The sequence below is a fragment of the Athene noctua genome, chromosome 10 (assembly GCF_965140245.1).
Source record: "Athene noctua chromosome 10, bAthNoc1.hap1.1, whole genome shotgun sequence".
Taxonomy (NCBI): Eukaryota; Metazoa; Chordata; class Aves; order Strigiformes; family Strigidae; genus Athene; species Athene noctua.
In genome coordinates this window covers 24,916,111-24,937,465 of record NC_134046.1, presented here as the reverse complement: position 1 = coordinate 24,937,465, position 21,355 = coordinate 24,916,111, and the positions used below count along the sequence as shown (strand labels likewise).

Sequence of the window (21,355 nt, the reverse complement as noted above, 5' to 3'; positions counted from 1 at the left end):
TAAGGCAACTGATTTCTAAAATGGTTGGAGGACTTGAACCAGACACGGAATTGAGCTGAATTTGGCAGTTTCCGCTTCAGAGCCCTGCTGTGCTGCTGGTGGTGTGGCTGTCAGACGTACCAGCTGTGTGCTTTCAAAACACGGGCACGCCTGTAGGCTGAGCAGGTGGAGTTTTGGTAAGGCGCAAAACCATCCAAATGGATAATTTTATGTTTTTGGAAATGCTACTCATGGTAATTTCTGCTCTCCTAACCCTTGCTAGTAAGTAATTGACTTCAAAGTGAAAAAAGGTAGGTGGCACTTAGGGAAAACCAAGATGTGCACAACACCAAAAAAAAAAAAGAGAACTAATATTACACTGAATATCTGTGAGAAAAGCAAACTGTCCAACAGTGTTGCCACTGGCAAAACATTGTTGTCTCACCACAAAGGCTTTTTTTTACGCCTTAAACTGTCGGGTATTCTCAGTACCTTGTCACTGGATGCTGCTGATGGTGCTGCAGACGCTCACAGGGCTGAAATCGCACCCAGGGACATTCAGCAGGGGCTAAACAGACGCCTCTGGCCCTGCAGGCGCAGGATGAGGAAGGGTGTTCCAAGTCCAGCTCCTGGCACCGCGCACTGAGTCCCGGGCACGGCCTGCCCGGCCGGCAGCACCTCGCCGTGGGGCGGCATGGCGGGGCTTGTGGGCCGGGGGCTCGCGGCAGTGTTTTGTGGACTCGGCGGTACAAATGGGGTGCAGCCAAGCCCTCTGCATGCCTGGTGGGGCCGAGGTGGCCATGCCGAGCCGTGGGCTCGCTGGAGCTGCCCAGGAACGCGGCGAGGGCCACCAGCCAGAAAATGTCTCCAGCCCTGTGGCTGCCCCAGCCCCGTGGCTCCGGGTCGCCGTGCAAGCAGTGGTGTGGCTGGACACTGGTTTCTTTTAATCTAGATCATCTGTTGCTGATATGTTAAACTACAGCTGACAGGCAGCGGCTGGTCTTAGAAGCAGGGTAAGAATCGTTGGAGCATCTCATTCTGTATAAATATTTCAGCGTGCTGCTCTGGGAACAGCACAGACTAATTTCATTCCCACAAACAACTGTAGAACGTGCTCTATGCAGTAATTCACGTTTCAGCCTTTTCATTTGTATTAATAACTGATCACTCCTATGAAACACACCTTCCCCCTAAGCCTGATGTTTCTAAAACATTGTTTTCTTAAAAAAGCCCAGTAATTTTAGTTAATAGTAAAATTATTTGCAAGCAGTTGGCCTTGTAAGGAGCTTTCTAAACTATAAAAGTTTTGCTTTCCAAAGCCTTCTGATTTTCTTTTGTTGTTTCTGCACGTCTACTTCTGACCCTTTCCAAGAAGGTGTTCACAGATCGTACCAAGCACCTTGTACGTAGAGGTATTAATGCAAATTAAGTCTACTTTCCTTGCTCTATTTTCTGTTCTCTAGTCCAGTTTAGTTTCTGGTGTTCGGGTACAGCTGCTGGATTAATGAAGAGTCATCGCATGAGTGTTTTAAGCAAGGGAAAAAGACATAGTTATAAGGGACTGTGTTGGACTATGTCTCAACTTTGCTGCTGTGCCACTACCACTTCCTGGCCTCAGCATCCTGTCACTGTGGAGGAGTACACTTTGAAAGAGACAAATTATTCCCAACAAAACAACGATATCTGCCCAAATCTGAAACCTCATGCTTGGCAGTGCCTGCCAAGCTGCACCTGCGTGCGAGATGGGTGAAGAGGAATTTTGGGTGAGGAAGATGTGCGGAGATTGGAGATGCCAACAGGTCGACCCCCCACTGGTATGACCACCATGAACACCTGGGCATGTGCCATGGCCATGGGTGGAGCAGCAGGGTCAAGGGAGCCTGGGAGGGAGAGATATCTGTAGAGTGGGGAGCAGAGGTGGCCTAGGGAAGGGATGGTGTCTGGGGTTAGCACAGGGGGTGACAGGGCACACGGAGGGGTGATGGGAGCAGGGGTGGGGGAGATAGAGCAGGGCAGGGGTGTCAGCTGAGGGAGGGTGCTCTAGGGGGTCTGCAGGGCACGAAGAAGGGGCAGCCAATGGAGCTTGCAGGTGAGGGGTCAGCCAGGAGGGGTGTGAGGGAAGGGGCCGAGGACCAGGGTGAGGCGGGGGGGGGGAGTGAGGTGCAATGTAAGTAGTTACATCAGATTGACTTGGGGTTTCCCAAGTTTGACTACTGAAAATAAACCTGTCAAATTAAACCAAAGAGCTAAAATGTGCACTCTGGTTGTGGCTTAAGTGAAAAGCCATAAGCAAGTGCAGCATGTTTAATAAAATTATATTCCTGTATGATATACTTGAAATAATCAAGTTTGCAGGAGATATCTTTATCTTTGATGTAACAGCTGGTACATCTTCCTAGAGACATTCTGCAAACACTGCACGAGAGACAGCACACCTGCCAGGACAGGGCGTTTACCTACAAAAATGTAAAAGACAAATACCTCAATGTTTGTGCTACCAATATTATAGGTTGTATTTACAAAAGCTATTTTTTCTATCCATCCATGGCCAAAAATTACATGTACCATGACTCACAGAAAATCTGTCTTCATGACAAAACATTTTTCCTACAGCAGGCATATTAAGGGTTAACTAATTTGATGGATGTTTTCAGAATAAGCTTTCATGGTTTTGTAATTAAAAGCACTAGAAGAAGAAGAGATTCAAGTTCCACACAGATATTTTGTGTCCAGTTCTGTCCTCACAGCATTAGAGTAACAGAGCAAGCCTGAGAGCATTAGAGCAACAGAGCCTGCCCTTGGGGAGGCAGCTAACTTAAACATTTTTATCTCCCAGGCTGTAAAAAGTCCTGCCTAATAATGAACAAACTTTGCATGGAAACGGGGTGTGGTCCCAGAGCCTGCAGCACCATTGAGGTCCGGTCCTGGGGCGGGCAGTGTGGCACCGCGTGCCGGTCCCGGGGCTGGCAGAGACATGGGGGTCCGGTCATGGGGCAGGTAGCGCTGTCGTGGTCTGGTCTTGGGGTGGGCAGTGCCGTTGGGGTGTGGTCCCGGGGCCAGTAGAACTGTGGGGGTCCCATCACGAGCAGGATAGCACTGACAGTGTCCCATCCTGGGGCCAGCAGCGTGGAACAGGGGTGAGGTCCCAGAGTGGGCAGCGTGACAGCAGACACCGGTCCTGGAGCGGGCAGCGCCTCCGGGGTCTGGTCCAGGGGGGAGCAGTGCTGTCGAGGTCCAGTCCTGGGGCGGACAGCGCGGCTCTACTGTTCAGTCCTGGGGCTGCATAGCCTTCGGGGTCCGGTCCTGGGGCAGGCAGCTCGCACCAGGCACTGGTTCCGGGGCTGGCAGCACTGTCAGGGTCCCCTCCTGGGACGGGCAGTGCGGAACTGGGGTGTGGTCCCATGGCAGGTAGAGCCATTGGGGTCTGGTCCCAGGGCGGGCAGAGCCGTCGACGTCTCGTTCCAGGGTGAGCAGCACGGGACCGGGGGCCGGTCCAGGGGCTGGCATAACCGTGAGGTCTGTCCCGGGGCAGGCAGCTCAGCACCAGGCACCAGGTCCGGGTGCGGCAGCACTGTCGAGGTCCCATCCCCGGCCGGGCAGCGTGGAATCGGGGTGTGGTCCCAGGGCCGGCAGCGCCGTTGAGAGTCTGGTTGGAGGGCAGGCACCACCGTCGGCATCCGGTCCCAGGGCGGGCAGCACGGAACCGGGTGTGGTCCCGGGGCGGGCAGCGCCGTCAGGGTCCCATCCCGGGGCGCGCGGAGCCATGGGGGCCAGTCCCTGGGCAGACTGTACAGACATTTCACTGATGAAGCATATTTACTTCTGTCTAATAGGCAGGATCCTTAGTTACAGACCAGTTTGCTACCTTTCCCATATGCCCAGAATGAGACAAAAGGTCTGTGTGTGCAAGAGAAGGAAAAACCAGAAGAACAGAGAAGGAAACCAGCTAGAAATAAAATTCAGACTTTATATCACGGTCCTAGCTTGTTCCTAACTTGTTTAAGGTGATTGCCATGTATGGGAAACATTATTTCCTACACAAGCAAACAGACTACAATCAACCAGAGTTATTAATATTAAAGAAGTAATAATAAAAAATAAATTAAACAGGAGTTTGCAATGCCGTAGGGATTTGTGTTATGTATTGGTGACCCTGTTCCACAAAGCTAACAGGTGTGGGGTACCTTGAAGGCAGAGATGAACTGGATCCAGTGCTCTGCCACTTTTTACCAGCACCCTTTCCAGTCACCTTCTCCTCACAGGTTGCTGTTACTGGAGTGAGGACATTCTCAGGCAGCCTCTGGCTGTATCCAGAGTAGAGCAATGTATAGAACAATATATGCACCCATTTGCTTGCCCCTTGCACATGGAAGGCCTCCCTCAAGATGACCATTGACGAAACTTGACTGTTTTTCCCATCAAGCATTGTGCGTTTATGCCTTTATTCCAGGAAAATGGAAACTGTGCTCACTTTATGTTATCTAGTTTACAGACAGTTTTCAGTGCCAAGAACATCTAATTGGTGTGAAAACCATTAAGAGGAAATTCCATGGAAGAGAGGAGATGTACAGAAAAGTGTGGCATTCCCAGCACAGTCTGTCTTCTTCTGTACTACCTCTGCCAGTCAGCAGCTGAATTTGACTTTTCAGGCAAGAGTGGCTTGGCACAGAAATTTCCGTCCCAGTATTGCTGTTCAGAGTCAGGTTTAAGTAACAGTTATCCTTTGACATATCAGTGATTAACTTGTTTGTAATGCACAAAAAGTCAGCCCTCCATATAGTGAAGAATTTTTGCTGCCTTTTTTGATTTGATTTGATCCAGGAGACCATACTATCTCAAAGTGCACAAATCAAAGCACATAAGCTAAATCATCACTAGCATCTAGTGATTCAGGGAGAGATGTGCACACTGAACACACATAAATCATGCAGGAGTAATATCATGCAGGCAAAAGGAATGATTTTGAGCATGCACAATATTTTAAAGTTCAAAATGTAATTTAAGCTGGCTCCATATTCCCCTTCAGAACTGCCTTCCTCTGCAGCCTCTTCCCCTTCAGGGACTACTCTACAGGCAGTCCCTTCTTCTGTCAAGTTGGAATCCTCTGCATCCTGCTCTGCCTCAGAGACAGCACCTTCTTCATCGTCCTCCCCTGCAAAACTTCCCTCCTCCGTGCTGGTGCTTCCACCCTACAGTGCAACACATGTGAACCACGAAAGCCAAGTAGGTTCTGCCAACCCATGTCGTCCATGCATGCCATTCATTTCACAATCCTAAAGCAATAAAAGTGGAGAAGATTTAACTTCTCAAGGTTACAGGTGTTTCTTCATTTGTTTTGTTTCACTTTCTGAAAAATTCAGTGGGGGAGAATGAGAACCATAGCCATAAGCCACATGTTGCAGATCTGCCACCAGCCCCTGGTTCCACCCAGCAGTTACTTCCCGTTCTGCTCAGTTCATGTTTCAGTTCCATTATCATTTACACCAACATTCTACTGGACTAATGTAAATGTTAGAAGAAAGACACAGAACGGCTTGGGATGCAGCTCCCTGTGGGACTTCCGGACCCTGTAGGAAATCCCCAGCCCCATCAGAATTCCAGCTGGGAGCTGATCCCACCCCGTGAGCATCCTGCCCTGCCCCGTGCCCGCTGGCGCTACCGCTGGATCCCACCACCACCACCATGGCAGCCTCTTCCTCCCTGAGGCCGAGGCAGGTCTCTGTGACCAGTGAGCCCTCTCAGTTTAACACCTAAATGTCGTGAAACAGGAATTCAGCGCTGCAGACAAAGAAAGCACCAGTGCAGCACCCTGGCTGCGGCCCAGCGTTTCAGGGGACTAAACGCTGCTTCCACTGGAAGGGAGCAGCTGACAGCCCGTCCTACTTCCCTGGGTACAGTCACAACTTTCAGAGGTGATGAGCATTTTCTCAGAGCATTCCTCTGGCAGAACCCGCAGAGAACTCTGCACCCCATCTTTGCAAAGTTTTAGCAACAAGGTGCTGTGACTACACAGACACTGCAATGTCAAACTGCCCAGAGCTTTAATAAAAAAGAGCAAGAGGAGGCATCAGTCTTTCCCACAGATCCAAGGTAATCATCAATCATCACGGTAACTTTTCAAACCAATGATTAGCTTTATTATTTTGCAAATGCCTTGTCTGGCAGGAATATTTCCCATTATGGCTATAGAATTTGGGGAGCTTATAGCTTGAGAGGATTAGGCACTGAGACAGGAGCTACCCCTGCCCAACTCCGCTAACCCCGCAGCACCCCAGGCCAGGGGCAGGCACATCTGCACCACAAACCCCAAATGGCCAGAACTTGTTCAGGTTAAGAGCATCCTCCTTGATCTCTTCCCATTTTTGGTTCACGAAAGCAGAAAAAGTGTGTAAAACACACAGAACTTAGTACGCTGTCCCCTCAGATAAATCACTCAGGGTGTAAAAAGGAGGTGTCCCCTGAACAAATTCCAGTTCATTGCTAACACAGAGTTCTGACCATGATGCTCACACCCCCCCAAGTCAAACAGGACCTCACCAACACCCAGTGAACTCAGCCATGTTGTTCCCCTGCAGCTGTAACAATCCAACCTCCACATTGCAAACCACAACACCACCACATCCAGATTTCTTTGCAAGTAGAGGAAGTATGTCATATTCTTTTCTAGAAGTAGAAGCAACACTGGAAACTGCCATGCTTTGAGGAAAGTCATGCAGAGCCGACGGGAGAAGGCACATTAGGGATGCTGATAAAAATTCCCTACCTGTCCCCTTGGCCAGAGGCCCCGAGGCACAGTCAGGGCACAAGCTGAGGCAGGGAGGGGTGACAGAGATCAGACCTCATTCCACGGTTTTTGCAATGGCCGGTGCATTCCTTTTCAACGGGATTTTTGTTTCTCAGAAATACCTCAGCACTATGTCTTTTTCCCTTGCTTAAAACACTCATGCGATGACTCTTCATTAATCCAGCAGCTGTACGCGGACACCAGAAACTAAACTGGACTAGAGAACAGAAAATAGAGCAAGGAAAGTAGACTTAATTTGCATTAATACCTCTACGTACAAGGTGCTTGGTACGATCTGTGAACACCTTCTTGGAAAGGGTCAGAAGTGGACGTGCAGAAAGAACAGAAGAAAATCAGAAGGCTTTAGAAGGCAAAACTTTTATAGTTCAGAAAGCTCCTTACAAGGCCAACTGCTTGCAAATAATTTTACTATTAACTAAAATTACTGGGCTTTTTTAAGAAAACAATGTTTTAGAAACATCAGGCTTAGGGGGAAGGTGTGTTTCATAGGAGTGATCAGTTATTAATACAAATGAAAAGGCTGAAACGTGAATTACTGCATAGAGCACGTTCTACAGTTGTTTGTGGGAATGAAATTAGTCTGTGCTGTTCCCAGAGCAGCACGCTGAAATATTTATACAGAATGAGATGCTCCAACGATTCTTACCCTGCTTCTAAGACCAGCCGCTGCCTGTCAGCTGTAGTTTAACATATCAGCAACAGATGATCTAGATTAAAAGAAACCAGTGTCCAGCCACACCACTGCTTGCACGGCGACCCGGAGCCACGGGGCTGGGGCAGCCACAGGGCTGGAGACATTTTCTGGCTGGTGGCCCTCGCCGCGTTCCTGGGCAGCTCCAGCGAGCCCACGGCTCGGCATGGCCACCTCGGCCCCACCAGGCATGCAGAGGGCTTGGCTGCACCCCATTTGTACCGCCGAGTCCACAAAACACTGCCGCGAGCCCCCGGCCCACAAGCCCCGCCATGCCGCCCCACGGCGAGGTGCTGCCGGCCGGGCAGGCCGTGCCCGGGACTCAGTGCGCGGTGCCAGGAGCTGGACTTGGAACACCCTTCCTCATCCTGCGCCTGCAGGGCCAGAGGCGTCTGTTTAGCCCCTGCTGAATGTCCCTGGGTGCGATTTCAGCCCTGTGAGCGTCTGCAGCACCATCAGCAGCATCCAGTGACAAGGTACTGAGAATACCCGACAGTTTAAGGCGTAAAAAAAAGCCTTTGTGGTGAGACAACAATGTTTTGCCAGTGGCAACACTGTTGGACAGTTTGCTTTTCTCACAGATATTCAGTGTAATATTAGTTCTCTTTTTTTTTTTTGGTGTTGTGCACATCTTGGTTTTCCCTAAGTGCCACCTACCTTTTTTCACTTTGAAGTCAATTACTTACTAGCAAGGGTTAGGAGAGCAGAAATTACCATGAGTAGCATTTCCAAAAACATAAAATTATCCATTTGGATGGTTTTGCGCCTTACCAAAACTCCACCTGCTCAGCCTACAGGCGTGCCCGTGTTTTGAAAGCACACAGCTGGTACGTCTGACAGCCACACCACCAGCAGCACAGCAGGGCTCTGAAGCGGAAACTGCCAAATTCAGCTCAATTCCGTGTCTGGTTCAAGTCCTCCAACCATTTTAGAAATCAGTTGCCTTACAGGAGCCAGACGTGAACAGCGCAGTGTCCCAGGCATGGGTCAGGCTCACGTCACCCTGCAGCCGCGCTGTGCCAAGCAGCTGCCCATGGCATTGCCAGTGTGTCAAAAAGCGAGGAAAAAGGTGAATATGTGAGCGGGGGGAAACCATCTGGTACAGTGCAGAGTGAGCTGTCAGGATGGGGTACGGGTGGTTTCCTCGCTTGTATCCATCCTGTAAATGTGGCTGTCAGAAGGAAGCATGAGAGAACAAAGATTATTTCATCAGTACAGTATGAGCTCAGAAATTGTGGGGTGTTCTTGGGAGATTTGATCTTTTCATTTTTCCTATCTGTATATAGAACCAGAATATCTGAAGTGTGGGTTTTTAGAGCAATACAAGAACTGGTATGAGTCTGCATGCTCCTAAGCAAAGGATTAATTTCCCTAATTGTTAAATTCTTATGCACAAGTGCCATTTATAAGTACTTTAGATAATGACTTGTCAGCTTTCCAGTTCCCTCCAACCACTACTGCACCGTTCATCTGGGCCTTGCCCGGTGCTCCAGGTGTCCTGCCGCCCGAGCGCCTCGGCAGATCGGCTGCCTCGTGGTTCCCCACTCGCCTGCTCTCCCCCAAGGCCGAGCGGCACTAGTGAAGCTGTCTGCTGCCGCTGCCAACCCACCCGCCCCCAGCGCCGGGGTTCTCTAAAGGTGCTTCTACCCCCAAGGAAAGAGCCCTGGCCCCTGGGAGGGAAGGGCCGGGGCTCGGCTGCAGCCCCGGGGACATGGGATGGGGCCGCTTGGGGCTCCTGGGGGGCTGCGGCTCCCGGGCACAGCACGGAGCCCGGCTGGAGCCGGGACCCCGCTCCCGGTTTGCGGAGCGAGAGGATTGTCTGAGCGTGCGTGGAGAGGCCGTGCAGATGGCTCCAGCGCTGGCCTGCGCCGGGCGAATCAACCCTCCCGCCTCGAGCGTCTTCTCTCTGCGCTCAGTGAAGCCGCTCAGATGAGCCAGTGCGGCTCGGGACCTGCCCAAGCGCAGCCTCCGGTCTAATCCCGACCCTCCCGGGGACTCCCTGCCAAGGCAGAGCTCTGCGCTTCCCCCTCCGCCGCCGGTCACCCGTAGCCCCTGAACTGCATCACCCACGGGCGCCGGCCAATGGCTTCGGCACAGTCGCGCCCGCAAGCCAGAAGCATTTGCTTTGCAGGGGATCTGCGTGACACGGCTTCAGCAGCACAGATGGAAAGGCAGCCTATGAAATGGAGTTGTGGGTGAAGGGCACCTGGATTTGATGCAAGAAGAGCAACAGTTGTTTGAGAATTGTCTAAGTGTCAGAAAAAGATCAAGTGGATGGAGTTGATGAGAATTGTTCAAACAAGTTGTTGAGGGCAGCATTTGTCAAAAGGCGTAGTAGTGGAGAGAGGGAGAGTTTGTAGAGAGAGAGTGAGAATTTCCAGCCAGAAAAATGGGGGAGGAGAAGCAAGGGGCGGGGCGGGGGGGGGAGGGGAAGCAAGGAAGGAAGGAAGCAGGGAAGGGGTGGGGGAAGCAAAGAGGGGGGGAAGGGGGCTCCAAAGCCTCATCCTACCTCTGATCTGCAACTCTGGACACACCATTCTTTGCAGCTGAATGCGCACAGACTCAATCTTTTGGACAAGTGGCACTACAATAGTCTCATTAATCCACTAGGAAAGAAAAAGGTGAAAATTCAAGAGGTCAGAAGCAAGAAAAATGTTTAAAAATCCCCAACCTTTAGCTTACATCCTACTAATCATCACTGTTACAATCACAAAGGAGCTTAACAACGGAAATGCTGAAGCCAACCAAGGAGAAAAGGAATTCAGTTAGCATATCAAGTTAGGTGGAGTTTCAGTGACTCTCTAATACTTTCTAAAAGACCAGAAAATTCAGTACAGAAATGGACTAAAAGGTCTAAAAAAACCTAACAGGTCTAAAAGACCAGAAAATTCAAATAAAGGAGTCAGGAAAACACATCTCTAGAAAGTATCAGATAAAGCTTTTCTTTCTGCAGCTTTTCTGAACCGTGAGGAAAGGGGCATTAGGAACACAGCCCTCCAGCCATAAAGGGAATTTATACTTTGATGAGGCCACTCTCTCTCACATTTGTCTGGGGAAATCAAGAAGCTGAAAAGCACTCCGTGTGGGATTTGATAACTGAAGCGCGCTAGCCCTGGGTTTAGGAATAGATGCTCAGCAATCTGGCATGGATCTCATACCCATCTTTGCTTTTCACAACTCTTATTAAAAAACAAAAAAACACACAAAACACACAAGCAAAACTTTAGACCTGATAGATGCTGTGAGTGAAGGGGCAATCCAAAGCCAGACCGACTCATTATTTTGCCACCGTGTGCAATTCACTCTGCCCTGCTCCAGCAAGGGCTGTTGCTAACTAAGATTGAGGTTTTCCCTTTTGATTTTATTACGCTGCTCGGGACAGTCAGAAAAAAACCCAGCCTTTGGGTTGGAATTTTCCACGCTTTGAGCCCGGGGGAGTGAGTTAGAAATACTGCAGAAATACCAATTTAGCAGTCTGGGTTCCAGCAAGGAAAACCAAACCTTGTCACAGAGACGGGACGTCTCGGCCCCAGACGGGACTTACGTTTCTGACCTTCGTGGTCCAGGAATCCACGGGACCAAGGAGGTGGCGCTGCATCGTCACCCGTGCCCAGACCTATGGAAAGGTTCATTAAGTACGTGTAAGAACTTCCGAGAATACCAAGAGTTTTTAGGGTCTGTGACAACTTCTGACACTAGCTACATCATTCCAATCGCATTTTTCCCCAAATTCTTATACGCCTGCTGGCTGGATCACGGGACTCCTACAGCAGCTTCACGGAGGATGCGCTCACTCTCCAGTCACGCTACAGCCACCCGCCACGAGGCCAAAGTCAGTCTGAAGCTCTCTGCTCTATGAGGATAAAATTGCTCTGAACTGCAGGCTTGATGAAAGAGGTACCTGAATGGGCAGTTTCATTCAAGTAACGTAGGAAATAATCGATCCTATTTCAGTGAAGCCACGGGAGTGGCATTCCTTGGCATCAGACTTCTTTCAGACGCCAGCGTAAAGGCTTTATGCTTTATATCCTTCAGCTGTTCCACGGGGTTAAACACAAATCCCTTCCAACTCCAGTTTTAGATCAGAAATTTACTGTATCCAGTGTGAGCCTTGCTCTCCAAGGGAAAAATACTTTTCCCACTACAATTCAGAGTTTGCAATGGCCATTTACAGTGACCAGGAGCCTCGCAAGCTGGATGAAGACAGCTCAGAGCTAGAGGATTTCTCTCTCCCACTTTTTTGACGCAGCTCAAATCCAAACCTCTGCACAAAGCTGTGTACTTTACAGACCCGTTTCTCTCTCCTGACCACTTTCGCCGTGGAATTTACCTCTTCTGCAGCCCATATCGAGCGCAGGTCAGGTACATCCTTGTGTGGTGATGGGGCCCGGGGCCTGCAGGCCAGCTGGTACCGGAACTTTCTCAGCACCTGCACGCAGTCGGCGATGGAACGGCTGCAGTTCCCAAAAGCTGGGCTGATGGAAGGAGAGCTGGAATCCAAACACCCTGAAACGATTCCTTCATTAAACACGCACGTGCAGTCATTGCATAGAAGTTCTCAATGCAACAGCACAGGCACAGCGGGTGGAGGCTTTGGCCAGACACACGGACACGAACTGCCATGAATACGGACACTGAGGTCAGTCTGCAGAAACACCGACTGCACCCCGACTGTCCCTATCCAGGACAAAAACTGCCTGCAGGTAATTCACCCCCCGCATCTGAAACGCCTTCTCCACAAGATATCCCTCTCATCACACGGCAACAGAGCCCGGCAGCTTATCACGGGCCGCTACGGCCAACAAGTGCCACAGAGACGATCTTTCAGCACACATTCCCAGCTCATCCCCAGCAAAACTCTGGAGGAAAACATCCTGAGGGCCATGGAGACAGGTAGAAATGATGGTGTCCCACCTCACGTCCGAACCCCTCAGGAAAAGACTCCACTAGTCAGCAGCCACCTTTACCAAGGTCACAGGCGATCACCATAAACGAGTCAGGTCTATCTCCTAGTAGGCTGCACTGGAATCCTTTGGGACTTTTCTCATCCGTAAAAGCCAACCTCCAATAAACCCAGCCCCTTCTCCTGACCAAGCTTTTCCCATCAAATCAGTTTGGTTTTTACCGAGTTGAACTCTCTGTCGCTTCTGTTCCTCTCTCCAAAGGAAGGCGTGCAGTGCCTTGAGGTCTGTCACATCCTCCTCCGCGCCCGTAGAATTACACAGAGCGGGGGAAGAGCGGCAACGAGACCTTAACCCGCCGCTTTCCACTGGCCCAGCGCTACTGGGGGACGGTGACCTGCTGGGAGAGGAGCTGGGGCTGGAAACCTTGGGCAAAGGAAAACGGTTGTGTCATAGAAGGCAGACAGAATTCCACCTTGATTTCTAAACGACATGAACGTAAAAGACTCCTGTTTGGGGTCTGGGTTGCGTCTTTTTGGTCTCCTTTGCACTTACATTTTGATTGCTTGGTTTTGCCTTGTTCTGAAACAAACCAGCTGCTCTAAACGGAAGGAAGCGGCACTAGGGAAGAAGGACAAATCCCCATACGACAAATTTAGATCCGCTTTGCAAAAGGAGCAAACACACACATAGACAACTCTCCACTGGCTACCGCTCCCCTTCAGCAGCACAGGGCACCAAGCAAAGACCCAAACTGCACCCTGGGGAGCTGTCCTGGTCCTTACCTGAAGTGCAGCTGCTGCTCGGGGAAGAGGTTCCAGTAAGGCTGTAAGAAGCGCTGCCGTTTGGCAGAGCCCGTCCTTGGGGGCTGTGCCGCGGGACACAACCGGTACCAAACTGTGGGTGGGTGCGAGGGCAGCGTGACGGGCTGTAACTCAGCACACTCTGGCCCCGGGGCAGAGGAGAAGGTGCCGGAAGGGAAAGCCAGAATGAGCATTGCGGATGCAGCAGCCCCAAACTCTCCTCCCCGCTTTAGACGCACACACAACGCCAGCTTAAGGCGATTTAGAAAAGATGCTAGAAGGGATGCTAGAAAAATCTGGCCCCCACAGAACACGGCAGTCAAGCCACTGACAGAAAAAAAAAGAGAAGACTGAGACACAGGACCACAACTCAGCACGAATCCTGCAGCTTCAGATTTCAGTTCAGTGTTACCAGGCACCTTGCTTAACGCAGGAGGGTTCTCTATTCCATCACCTATTTCATCAGCTCCTCTACCTGCCTACTCTGTGCATCTTGAGCCGCTGAATGTCTCAATTGATCTGTGCAAATAAACACGGGAGATGCTCAAACCTTGGTGTTACAGCGTTACAACTGTCTGCTCCCCATTTTCTAGGGCAGACGAGCAGAGCGCAATACTACCGTGCCAGCATTCCGCTTTTGGTATATTTGCCTTGTCAGGTTCTTTTTAGAACTTTGCTTTGATCTTCAAAAGCTTTCTGAGTGACCACTCTCGAGGCTCATTTCAGACTTCACAAGAAGGTCTGTCTGTCCCTCTCCTTCGGTTCTCCTTACCCAGCGTGACAGTAGTAAGACATCAAAATTAAATATGAACCTGCGCTCTCTGCCCAGATCCTAGTTCCATGGACAAGTCACAAATTCCTTGCCCGACCTCACAGGGTTCAAGTCCCTCCCTGTCCGGCAGCCGCCGCTCTCATCCTGCCCTTTCCCACCGTCTGTGTTTGTTTCCCCTCCAGTTCTCCCACAAACACTCATCAAATTATCACTTGATGCGGTGAATTTTAATACGCTGCGGGTAATTCAGTTTACTGCTCCTGTCAGAGGAGGCGATTCAGAACTTGCTTCGCTAGAGAATCCTGCCCTTGAGACAGACACCATCTTGAAACAAGCAAAAAAAAAAAAAAAAAGAATTGCCGGAGATATTGACTGCACCCAGCTGCATTCTGCAAGCCCAGCAGGGTCTGCTGGCGAGGACTCGCGACCAGGCTGGTCGGTGCCACTGTGTATTTGAAGTACACCCAGAAATCAAAGGCAGCGTTCAGGATGAACAGAGATGCAAGTGGTGCGAGTTCTAGAAGAAACAGAGAAGTTTTTACCGTAGCTTGAGCACAGGGAATAACCAAAGCGTCTCGTTTGCAAAAACGGGCATATGCCCATTAAAAACAGGTCTAATTATCAGTGCTGTCAGTAAGTACCAATTTGGGCAGTAGCCAAGATTTCTTCACCTTTGCATGCCAGAACCCTTGGAGACAATTTTCCTTTCTATATTGACATTAACTGATACTGCTAAAATGGAATTTTTAAAGATGGACAGTCATTTTCAAATCCACTACCGTGAAGTTTCACAGTATTTCTCAAAAACCATCTTCTGTCAAATCATCTGTCATTCATCTCATGATTTTTCTCCTCCTCTTGCTTCATCCTCTAACCATATTTGATACAGCTGGCTTAGAGTCTGCTCCTCCAAACCAAAACTGAATTCTTGTGAAATGCCATCCACGCCCACGGGACAACAGAGCAGGAAAATCCGCCGTGTTCCCCAAAGCCTTCCTCTACACGGTCAACAGATTTAATGCACCAAGTAAGTTCTTCCTATCTAAGAAAGCTGTTAACACTCCTTACCTGTCACTAACACGGATGAAATTCCAAGTTTCAAGGGAGGCAGCAGAAAGCAAACTAAAGCTTTGGTTTAAATTTAAAACAAAAAAACCTTTTTTTTTTTTTAAAAAAAAAAAAAAAGCTTGTTTAAAGACTACTCTCCAGCAATCAAACTGACAAGTGAAAAAAAGAAAAGAACCCCAAACACTAAATGCTGCAGCAACTCACCAAGATGCCAGATTGGCCAGCATGTGATGTTGTAATATGAGCTGATGAGATTTTCAGTCCTGAAAAGAAAAAGACACAAAAGAAGTTACCATTTTGCAACTACTCAGTCCCAGGAAATACTTAGGGAGATACGAAGGAGGAGGCTTTGCTTCTTTGACTCAGGTGTGACAATTAACGCACATTTCAGTACATCGCATGCCTGCGAGAGACACATTAAGGAGTGTCCAGGCCAAGAGCCCTTTCCGGGCTTCCGTCTCCTTCCTCATCTTGACGGCCCTGTCGAGGATGGAAGTTGCTGTTTCTGGTGCCATGATCTGTAACAACAAACACAGAGAAATGCCAGAATTTGACAGCTTTTATACAGTAAGACCCTCAGTCAGCACAAGATTCAAGAAAAAAAAAGCAGTAATCCAAAAGAGACTATGTGAATGGACTTTACCTTTAGCCAGAGTCATGTTTAGCATCTTTAAAGAAACAAACTCACCAACCACAGATTCCTTTTACCAGTAAAAACAGGTAATACTGCTTTGATGAACACTCCTGTCAGCACTGCCACCTCATTACTGAGGAACAGCATCCACCTTCTCCAGTGAGGTGCAGATAAGAGGACAGAAACAGACTCCAACCTCAGTTTTGAAAAATCACATCCTTCAGCAGCCAGAGGCAGGACAGGCCTTGCACAGCTCTGCAGTTTTTCTACTGAAAAATCCCACTCGTTTCAGTTGGGAACGGAGGATTTTCAGACTGTACAGCCACATGCTGGGCGTTCGGTACATCTAAAAGTTAATACCAGATATGAAAGAAATAACCCTGGTGACTTTTTCTTCTAGTCCTGTCACCAAAATATGCTGCTGTTCCTTCCTGCCACTCACTTGAAAGCTTGTCACATAGTTCCTCACTAGAGGGGAACATAAATAATTTGCTTTCTGGGACAAATACTTCTCGTACACATCACTACCTCCTTACTGGTACAGGATTCAACGGTGAAATAGTGAATATCGCGGTTACTGGGAGAATTCTGTAAGAACACGTTGCCTGGTAGTTTTCTTGACAGGTTTTTCACACAGTTTCAGCCCCAAGACCTCCCTTCCCACACTGACAAAAGGAGCGACCCCAAGCAGAGACCCGCTCCCCATCCTCACGCTCCCCACCTCTCTCTCTGAGCCACGTCCTCCTGCAGAAGCTGCGCTCTCGGGGCACGGAACTCAAAGGCACGCTGGATCCTGTTCTGCCGGCAGGGGAGGGCTGCCGGGGGGGTTTCCCCTCCAGACTGAACGGTGTCCTCCCACGTCCCTGCCCTCTGCTGCTAAGGAATGAGGGGAGGCTTCGCCCTGACAGCCCGGCAGGCGCTGACCCCGGGGCCACACAGGGAGGTGCCCCACACCTCCCCTTGCCCCAAGCCCCCCGGCTTCCCCCCACGCCCCCCCTCTGCCACACACAGCCCCAGCTTCCCCCGCCCCGCGGCACCTCCCCCCCGAGCTGCCACACACACGCAACTGCCCCAGCTTCCCCCGCCACGCACAGGGACCCTCGGAGCTGCCCCTGCACGTCCCCGCTGTCACGCGCCGGCAGCCCCACAGCTCGCACCCCCCTCGCACAGGAGAGGCTCCCCATCCCCCGTCCCGACCCCTGTCACACACGGGTGCCCCCACACCCCCCAGCCCCGACCCCCCCGCACAGGCCCCCCGCCTCTCCCTCAGACCCCGGCCCTGCGCAGGCCCCGGGCCCCAGGCGGTGCCGGGCGGGGGCAGCCACAGTACCTGCGGCAGAGCTGGGGCTCCGCAGAGGCGAGGAGGCTCCCCCCGCCCTCAGGCGGCGCAGGGGCTCCCCCTCCTCCAGCCGGCAGCGGGCGGGGGTGCCCGGCAGCCGCGGCCCCCCCACACCCGGGAGCCAACGGCCGCGCCGCGAGGGGGGGGCGCCTGTTGCCGCGGCGGCAGGCGGGGCCGGGCAGGGGGGGCGCGGGCGGGAAGGGCCGCCCCGGGTAGACCCGGCCTCCCCGCGCTGCGCCGGGCGGACCCGCCTGCCGGGGCACCGGGCAGGGGCGCCGCCGCCGCCGGGACCCCCTCTGCCGCCGGCACGGAGCCCGCGGGGACGCCGCTGGGTCCTAAAGGCTCCCGCCTGCCTCCCGCGGGGGGCAAAAAGCTTGCCAGCTCTGATCTGGGGCTCAGCGGGGCTGCTGCACCATCGGGTGCTGTTTCCCGGTGCCCCCTGCGCTGCCTCCCCCTCCCACACTGACAGGAAGTTTTTCTAGAAAACAAATTTTAATGAAAAAAACAATAGAGAAGGTCCTGTCCAAACTATTCTAATCCCACTGCCCCCCCCAAACACCAACATTCCCCCCTCTCCCGCAAATACACCACCCTCAACACCCCACCCACAAAATAAAACAATAGTCCCCCCCCCCAAATACCCACTGTGAGAAACTATGGACTAGAGTATTGTTTATTAAGATTTATGTTAAGCTCAATGTAAAGGTTAGGCAACAAAAGATATGAAATCGCTTATGCAAACAGCTACCAGACACCGCTTGTGTAAGATAAGATAACCGCAACTGCTTACACAAACAGTCACCAGATACCGTTTGTGCAAGATAAGATAACCGCCAGATTTCCAGGAAACCGACAGAAACAGGAGAAATAACACCATATAAGGACATATGAGTGAAGGGTCAACTATGGGACAAAAGAGGAAGACTTCTTACTTCGGCCTCAGCGACCACCAAGAGGCAGAAGACGACCCCCTAACAACAACTGAAGCATGCGCAGAGTACCTCCACTACTTCATGAACACGGAAGGAAGGATGTATAAAAAGGGACTGTTTGAACTGATCAGGACGGCAGTTGGCGGAGCGCAGACTCCCCTGCCGTCCAGCGCTGTCTTTGCTCATATGCTATTTGCTATAATTAATAAAATTCTAATTGGATTATGATCCATTGTGGTCGTAATTTATAACAATTTCTTGGTGCCGTGACTCGGATAAGGAACGGTGAGCTTTGGTCTTCCGGGGAGGCGCCCCGCGATAATCCGCGGCCCCGTGACCGAGAGCCTACCTCAACCTTACCGACGAACCTAAAAATTCTAGAATAATGAGCAAAGGAGAAACCGGTAAAATCCCATAAAAATTCTGTGCACGGGAGTCCGGACGAAGACGCAGGACGCGTAAGTATATTGCGAATTTGTTCGCGGGTTTGCCGTTTGGGCGGGATTGGGTTTCCTGGACTATAACGAGTGAGAGGTTCGATATACTGAACCAAGCGAGTGTGGACCCTTAAGTACTGCGTTTTCCATCTCCCGCGAGGGACTGGGCCAGGAACAAGGGGAGCGAGTGAGTGTATATTTGTGGATAATCCAGAAGATGGGGGCGAAGGGCAGCAAACCTTCGACTCCCATGGGAAGGGTACCCACTGTACCTAAGAATACCCCTCTGGCATATATCTTAGACAATTGGAGATATTTCCCTGGAACCTTAGGGAAAGATAAACAGAAGATGATAGAATATTGTACTAAGATATGGGGAGGGAAGAAGATTTATAAAAATGTCTTTTGGCCAGTCTATGGGTCAGAAGAAGATTGGGACAGACAGCAATTAAACGTCTGGGTTAATAGTAAAAAACCCCTTAACCCAGAGGAGAGTCAATATGCAGAAGTGTGGCTCGAAAGACCGGGAGCTAGACTTTACCCGCTAAATGAGATAAAAACTAAACAAAAGAAAAAGAAGGAAGAGTTAGACGAAACCCTTCTAATCCCCCCCCTCCTTACATTCCTCCTCCTGCTCCCGTGGCCCCTTCAGAGGTCCCCAGAGCGCCCACTCCCCCACCAGAGTCGGAACAAGGGTCTCCCCCTCCTCCTAGACGCGTAGCTAGAAGTCAAAAAGGGGCAGCTCAGATGTACCCCTTAAGGGAAATACCCATGGGGGGACCTCAACCTGTGATCGGATATATTTCCGTACCCCTCAACTCGGCTGACCTACAGGATTTTAAAAGAACCGAGATGGGAAACTTAATTGAGGATCCACTCGGAGTGGCAGAAAGATTAAATCAATTTTTGGGACCAAACCTTTATACTTGGGATGAGATGCAATCTATCCTTGGTCAATTATTTACTACCGAGGAAAGAGATATGATTAGACGAGCAGGAATGAGACTGTGGGATGCTCAACATGCCCAGGGACCTCAAGCAGATATTAAATGGCCACTCCAAAGACCTAATTGGGATAATCAGGATCCGGTGCATAGAACTCATATGCCGGACCTGAGAACTATAGTAATTCAGGGGATTAGAGAAGCAGTACCCCGTGGCCAGAATATCAATAAAGCATTTAATGAAATGCAAAAGAAAGATGAAAGCCCTACTGAGTGGCTGGAACGACTGAGGAAAGCCCTTCAGCTATACTCCGGGGTAAATCCAGACGACCCTTTAGGGCAAGCGCTCCTCAAAACTCAGTTTGTGGCAAAATCATGGGAAGATATCAGAAAGAAGATTGAAAAGTTAGAAGACTGGCAGAATAGAGGGTTGGATGAATTATTGAGGGAAGCTCAGAAAGTCTATGTAAGGCGGGAAGAAGAAAGTAGTAAGCGACAAGTAAAAATGATGGTAGCAGCGGTCAGAGAGGATCGCAAAGGGCGGACTGGTGAACACAGATCTGCTGGAACGAAACAAGGGAACACAGTAGTAAAGAAGGAACAGAGATGTTGTTTTTACTGTGGAAAGAAGGGACATATAAAGAAGAATTGCAGAGAAAAGATCAGGGATGAGGAAATATTGAAAACGGAATAGGAGAGTCAGGGGCTCTATATTTTAGGGGACCGGAGTCATCATGAGCCCTTGATAAAATTAAAATTAGGTCCCCACAAACAAGAGTTCACCTTTTTAGTAGACACTGGGGCTGAGAAATCGACTATTAGGCAAATACCTGAGGGATGTAAAATTTCCCCTGAAAAAGTACAAGTAATTGGGGCAAAAGGAGAACCCTTTAAAGTAAACAAAATCAAAAATGTGGTATTCGAAACTGAAAATAAATTTGGAATGGGTGAACTCTTGCTCGTCCCTGAAGCAGAATTTAATCTGCTAGGACGAGATTTAATTGTTGAATTGCAATTAGAAATTAAAGTGAAAAATCAAGAGCTAACAGTGTCTGCTTATCCTTTGACCGTGGATGATCAAAGACAAATTAACCCCGATGTCTGGTACTCTCCGGACACAATTAGTAGACTGGAAATTCCACCGATTAAAATCCAAATTTCTGAACCCCACATACCTGTGAGGGTAAAGCAATATCCCATATCCCTAGAAGGACGAAGAGGATTAAAACCAGAGACTGATCGATTGCTAGCACAAGGAATCTTAGAGCCTTGTAGGTCACCCTTTAACACCCCCATTCTGCCTGTAAAGAAACCAAATGGGAAATATCGGCTCGTACATGATTTAAGGGAAATAAACAAAAGAACTATCACCCGGTTCCCTGTAGTAGCAAATCCATACACACTGCTAAGCAAGCTAGGACCCCATAACTCCTGGTATAGTGTGGCTGATTTAAAGGATGCCTTTTGGGCCTGTCCACTGGCAGAAGAATGCCGTGATTATTTTGCCTTTGAATGGGAAGACATAGAGACAGGCCGTAGACAGCAATTGAGATGGACCGTGCTCCCCCAAGGGTTCACTGAGTCCCCTAATCTGTTTGGACAGGCCCTGGAAGAGCTCTTAAAAGAATACCGAGTACAAACGGGAAACGTACTATTACAGTATGTAGATGATCTGCTCATAGCAGGGAATAATAAGGAGGATGTAAGAAAAGAAAGCATTCGACTCCTAAACTTTCTTGCACAAAAGGGACTACGGGTATCACAAGAAAAGTTACAATTTGTGGAGGAAAAAGTGAAATATTTGGGGCATTATTTGTTTAACGGCAAGAAGATATTGGATCCCGAACGCATTAAAGGAATTCTGGAATTACCTATGCCTGTCACTAAGAGGCAAATTCGGCAAGCATTAGGGCTATTTGGGTATTGTAGGCAGGGGATAGAAAACTACAGCTTTAAAGTTAAATTCTTATATGAACAACTGTCTAAAGACAGAATACCCAAGTGGACCCCTCAGGATCAAGAGCAGTTTGCCAAGCTCAGAAGGGAGCTA

The 21,355-nt window shown here is 49.9% G+C and overlaps 1 protein-coding gene across 1 annotated transcript; it reads right to left on the bottom strand.

The window, feature by feature from the left end:
• Positions 1 to 9,514: 9,514 nt before the first annotated feature.
• LOC141964345 (transmembrane protein 209-like) lies at positions 9,515 to 13,373 on the bottom strand. The gene is made up of 6 exons (XM_074914613.1): positions 13,162 to 13,373; positions 12,601 to 12,773; positions 11,806 to 11,981; positions 11,020 to 11,091; positions 9,985 to 10,081; positions 9,515 to 9,651 (listed from the first exon to the last, which is right to left on the bottom strand). The coding sequence occupies exons 1-6, from the start codon at positions 13,371 to 13,373 to the stop codon at positions 9,515 to 9,517; spliced, it is 867 nt and encodes a 288-aa protein (XP_074770714.1).
• Positions 13,374 to 21,355: the final 7,982 nt, after the last annotated feature.

What these genes read in the sequence shown, in the direction of transcription:
- LOC141964345 (XM_074914613.1), bottom strand. Translation starts at nt 13,373, where the DNA reads ATGCTCATTCTGGCTTTCCCTTCCGGCACCTTCTCCTCTGCCCCGGGG. An exon ending in CGATATGGGCTGCAGAAGAG is followed by an intron (nt 11,092 to 11,805) that starts GTAAATTCCACG and finishes ACCTTTCCATAG; the next exon opens with GTCTGGGCACGGGTGACGAT. An exon ending in GGACCACGAAGGTCAGAAAC is followed by an intron (nt 10,082 to 11,019) that starts GTAAGTCCCGTC and finishes TTTCTTTCCTAG; the next exon opens with TGGATTAATGAGACTATTGT.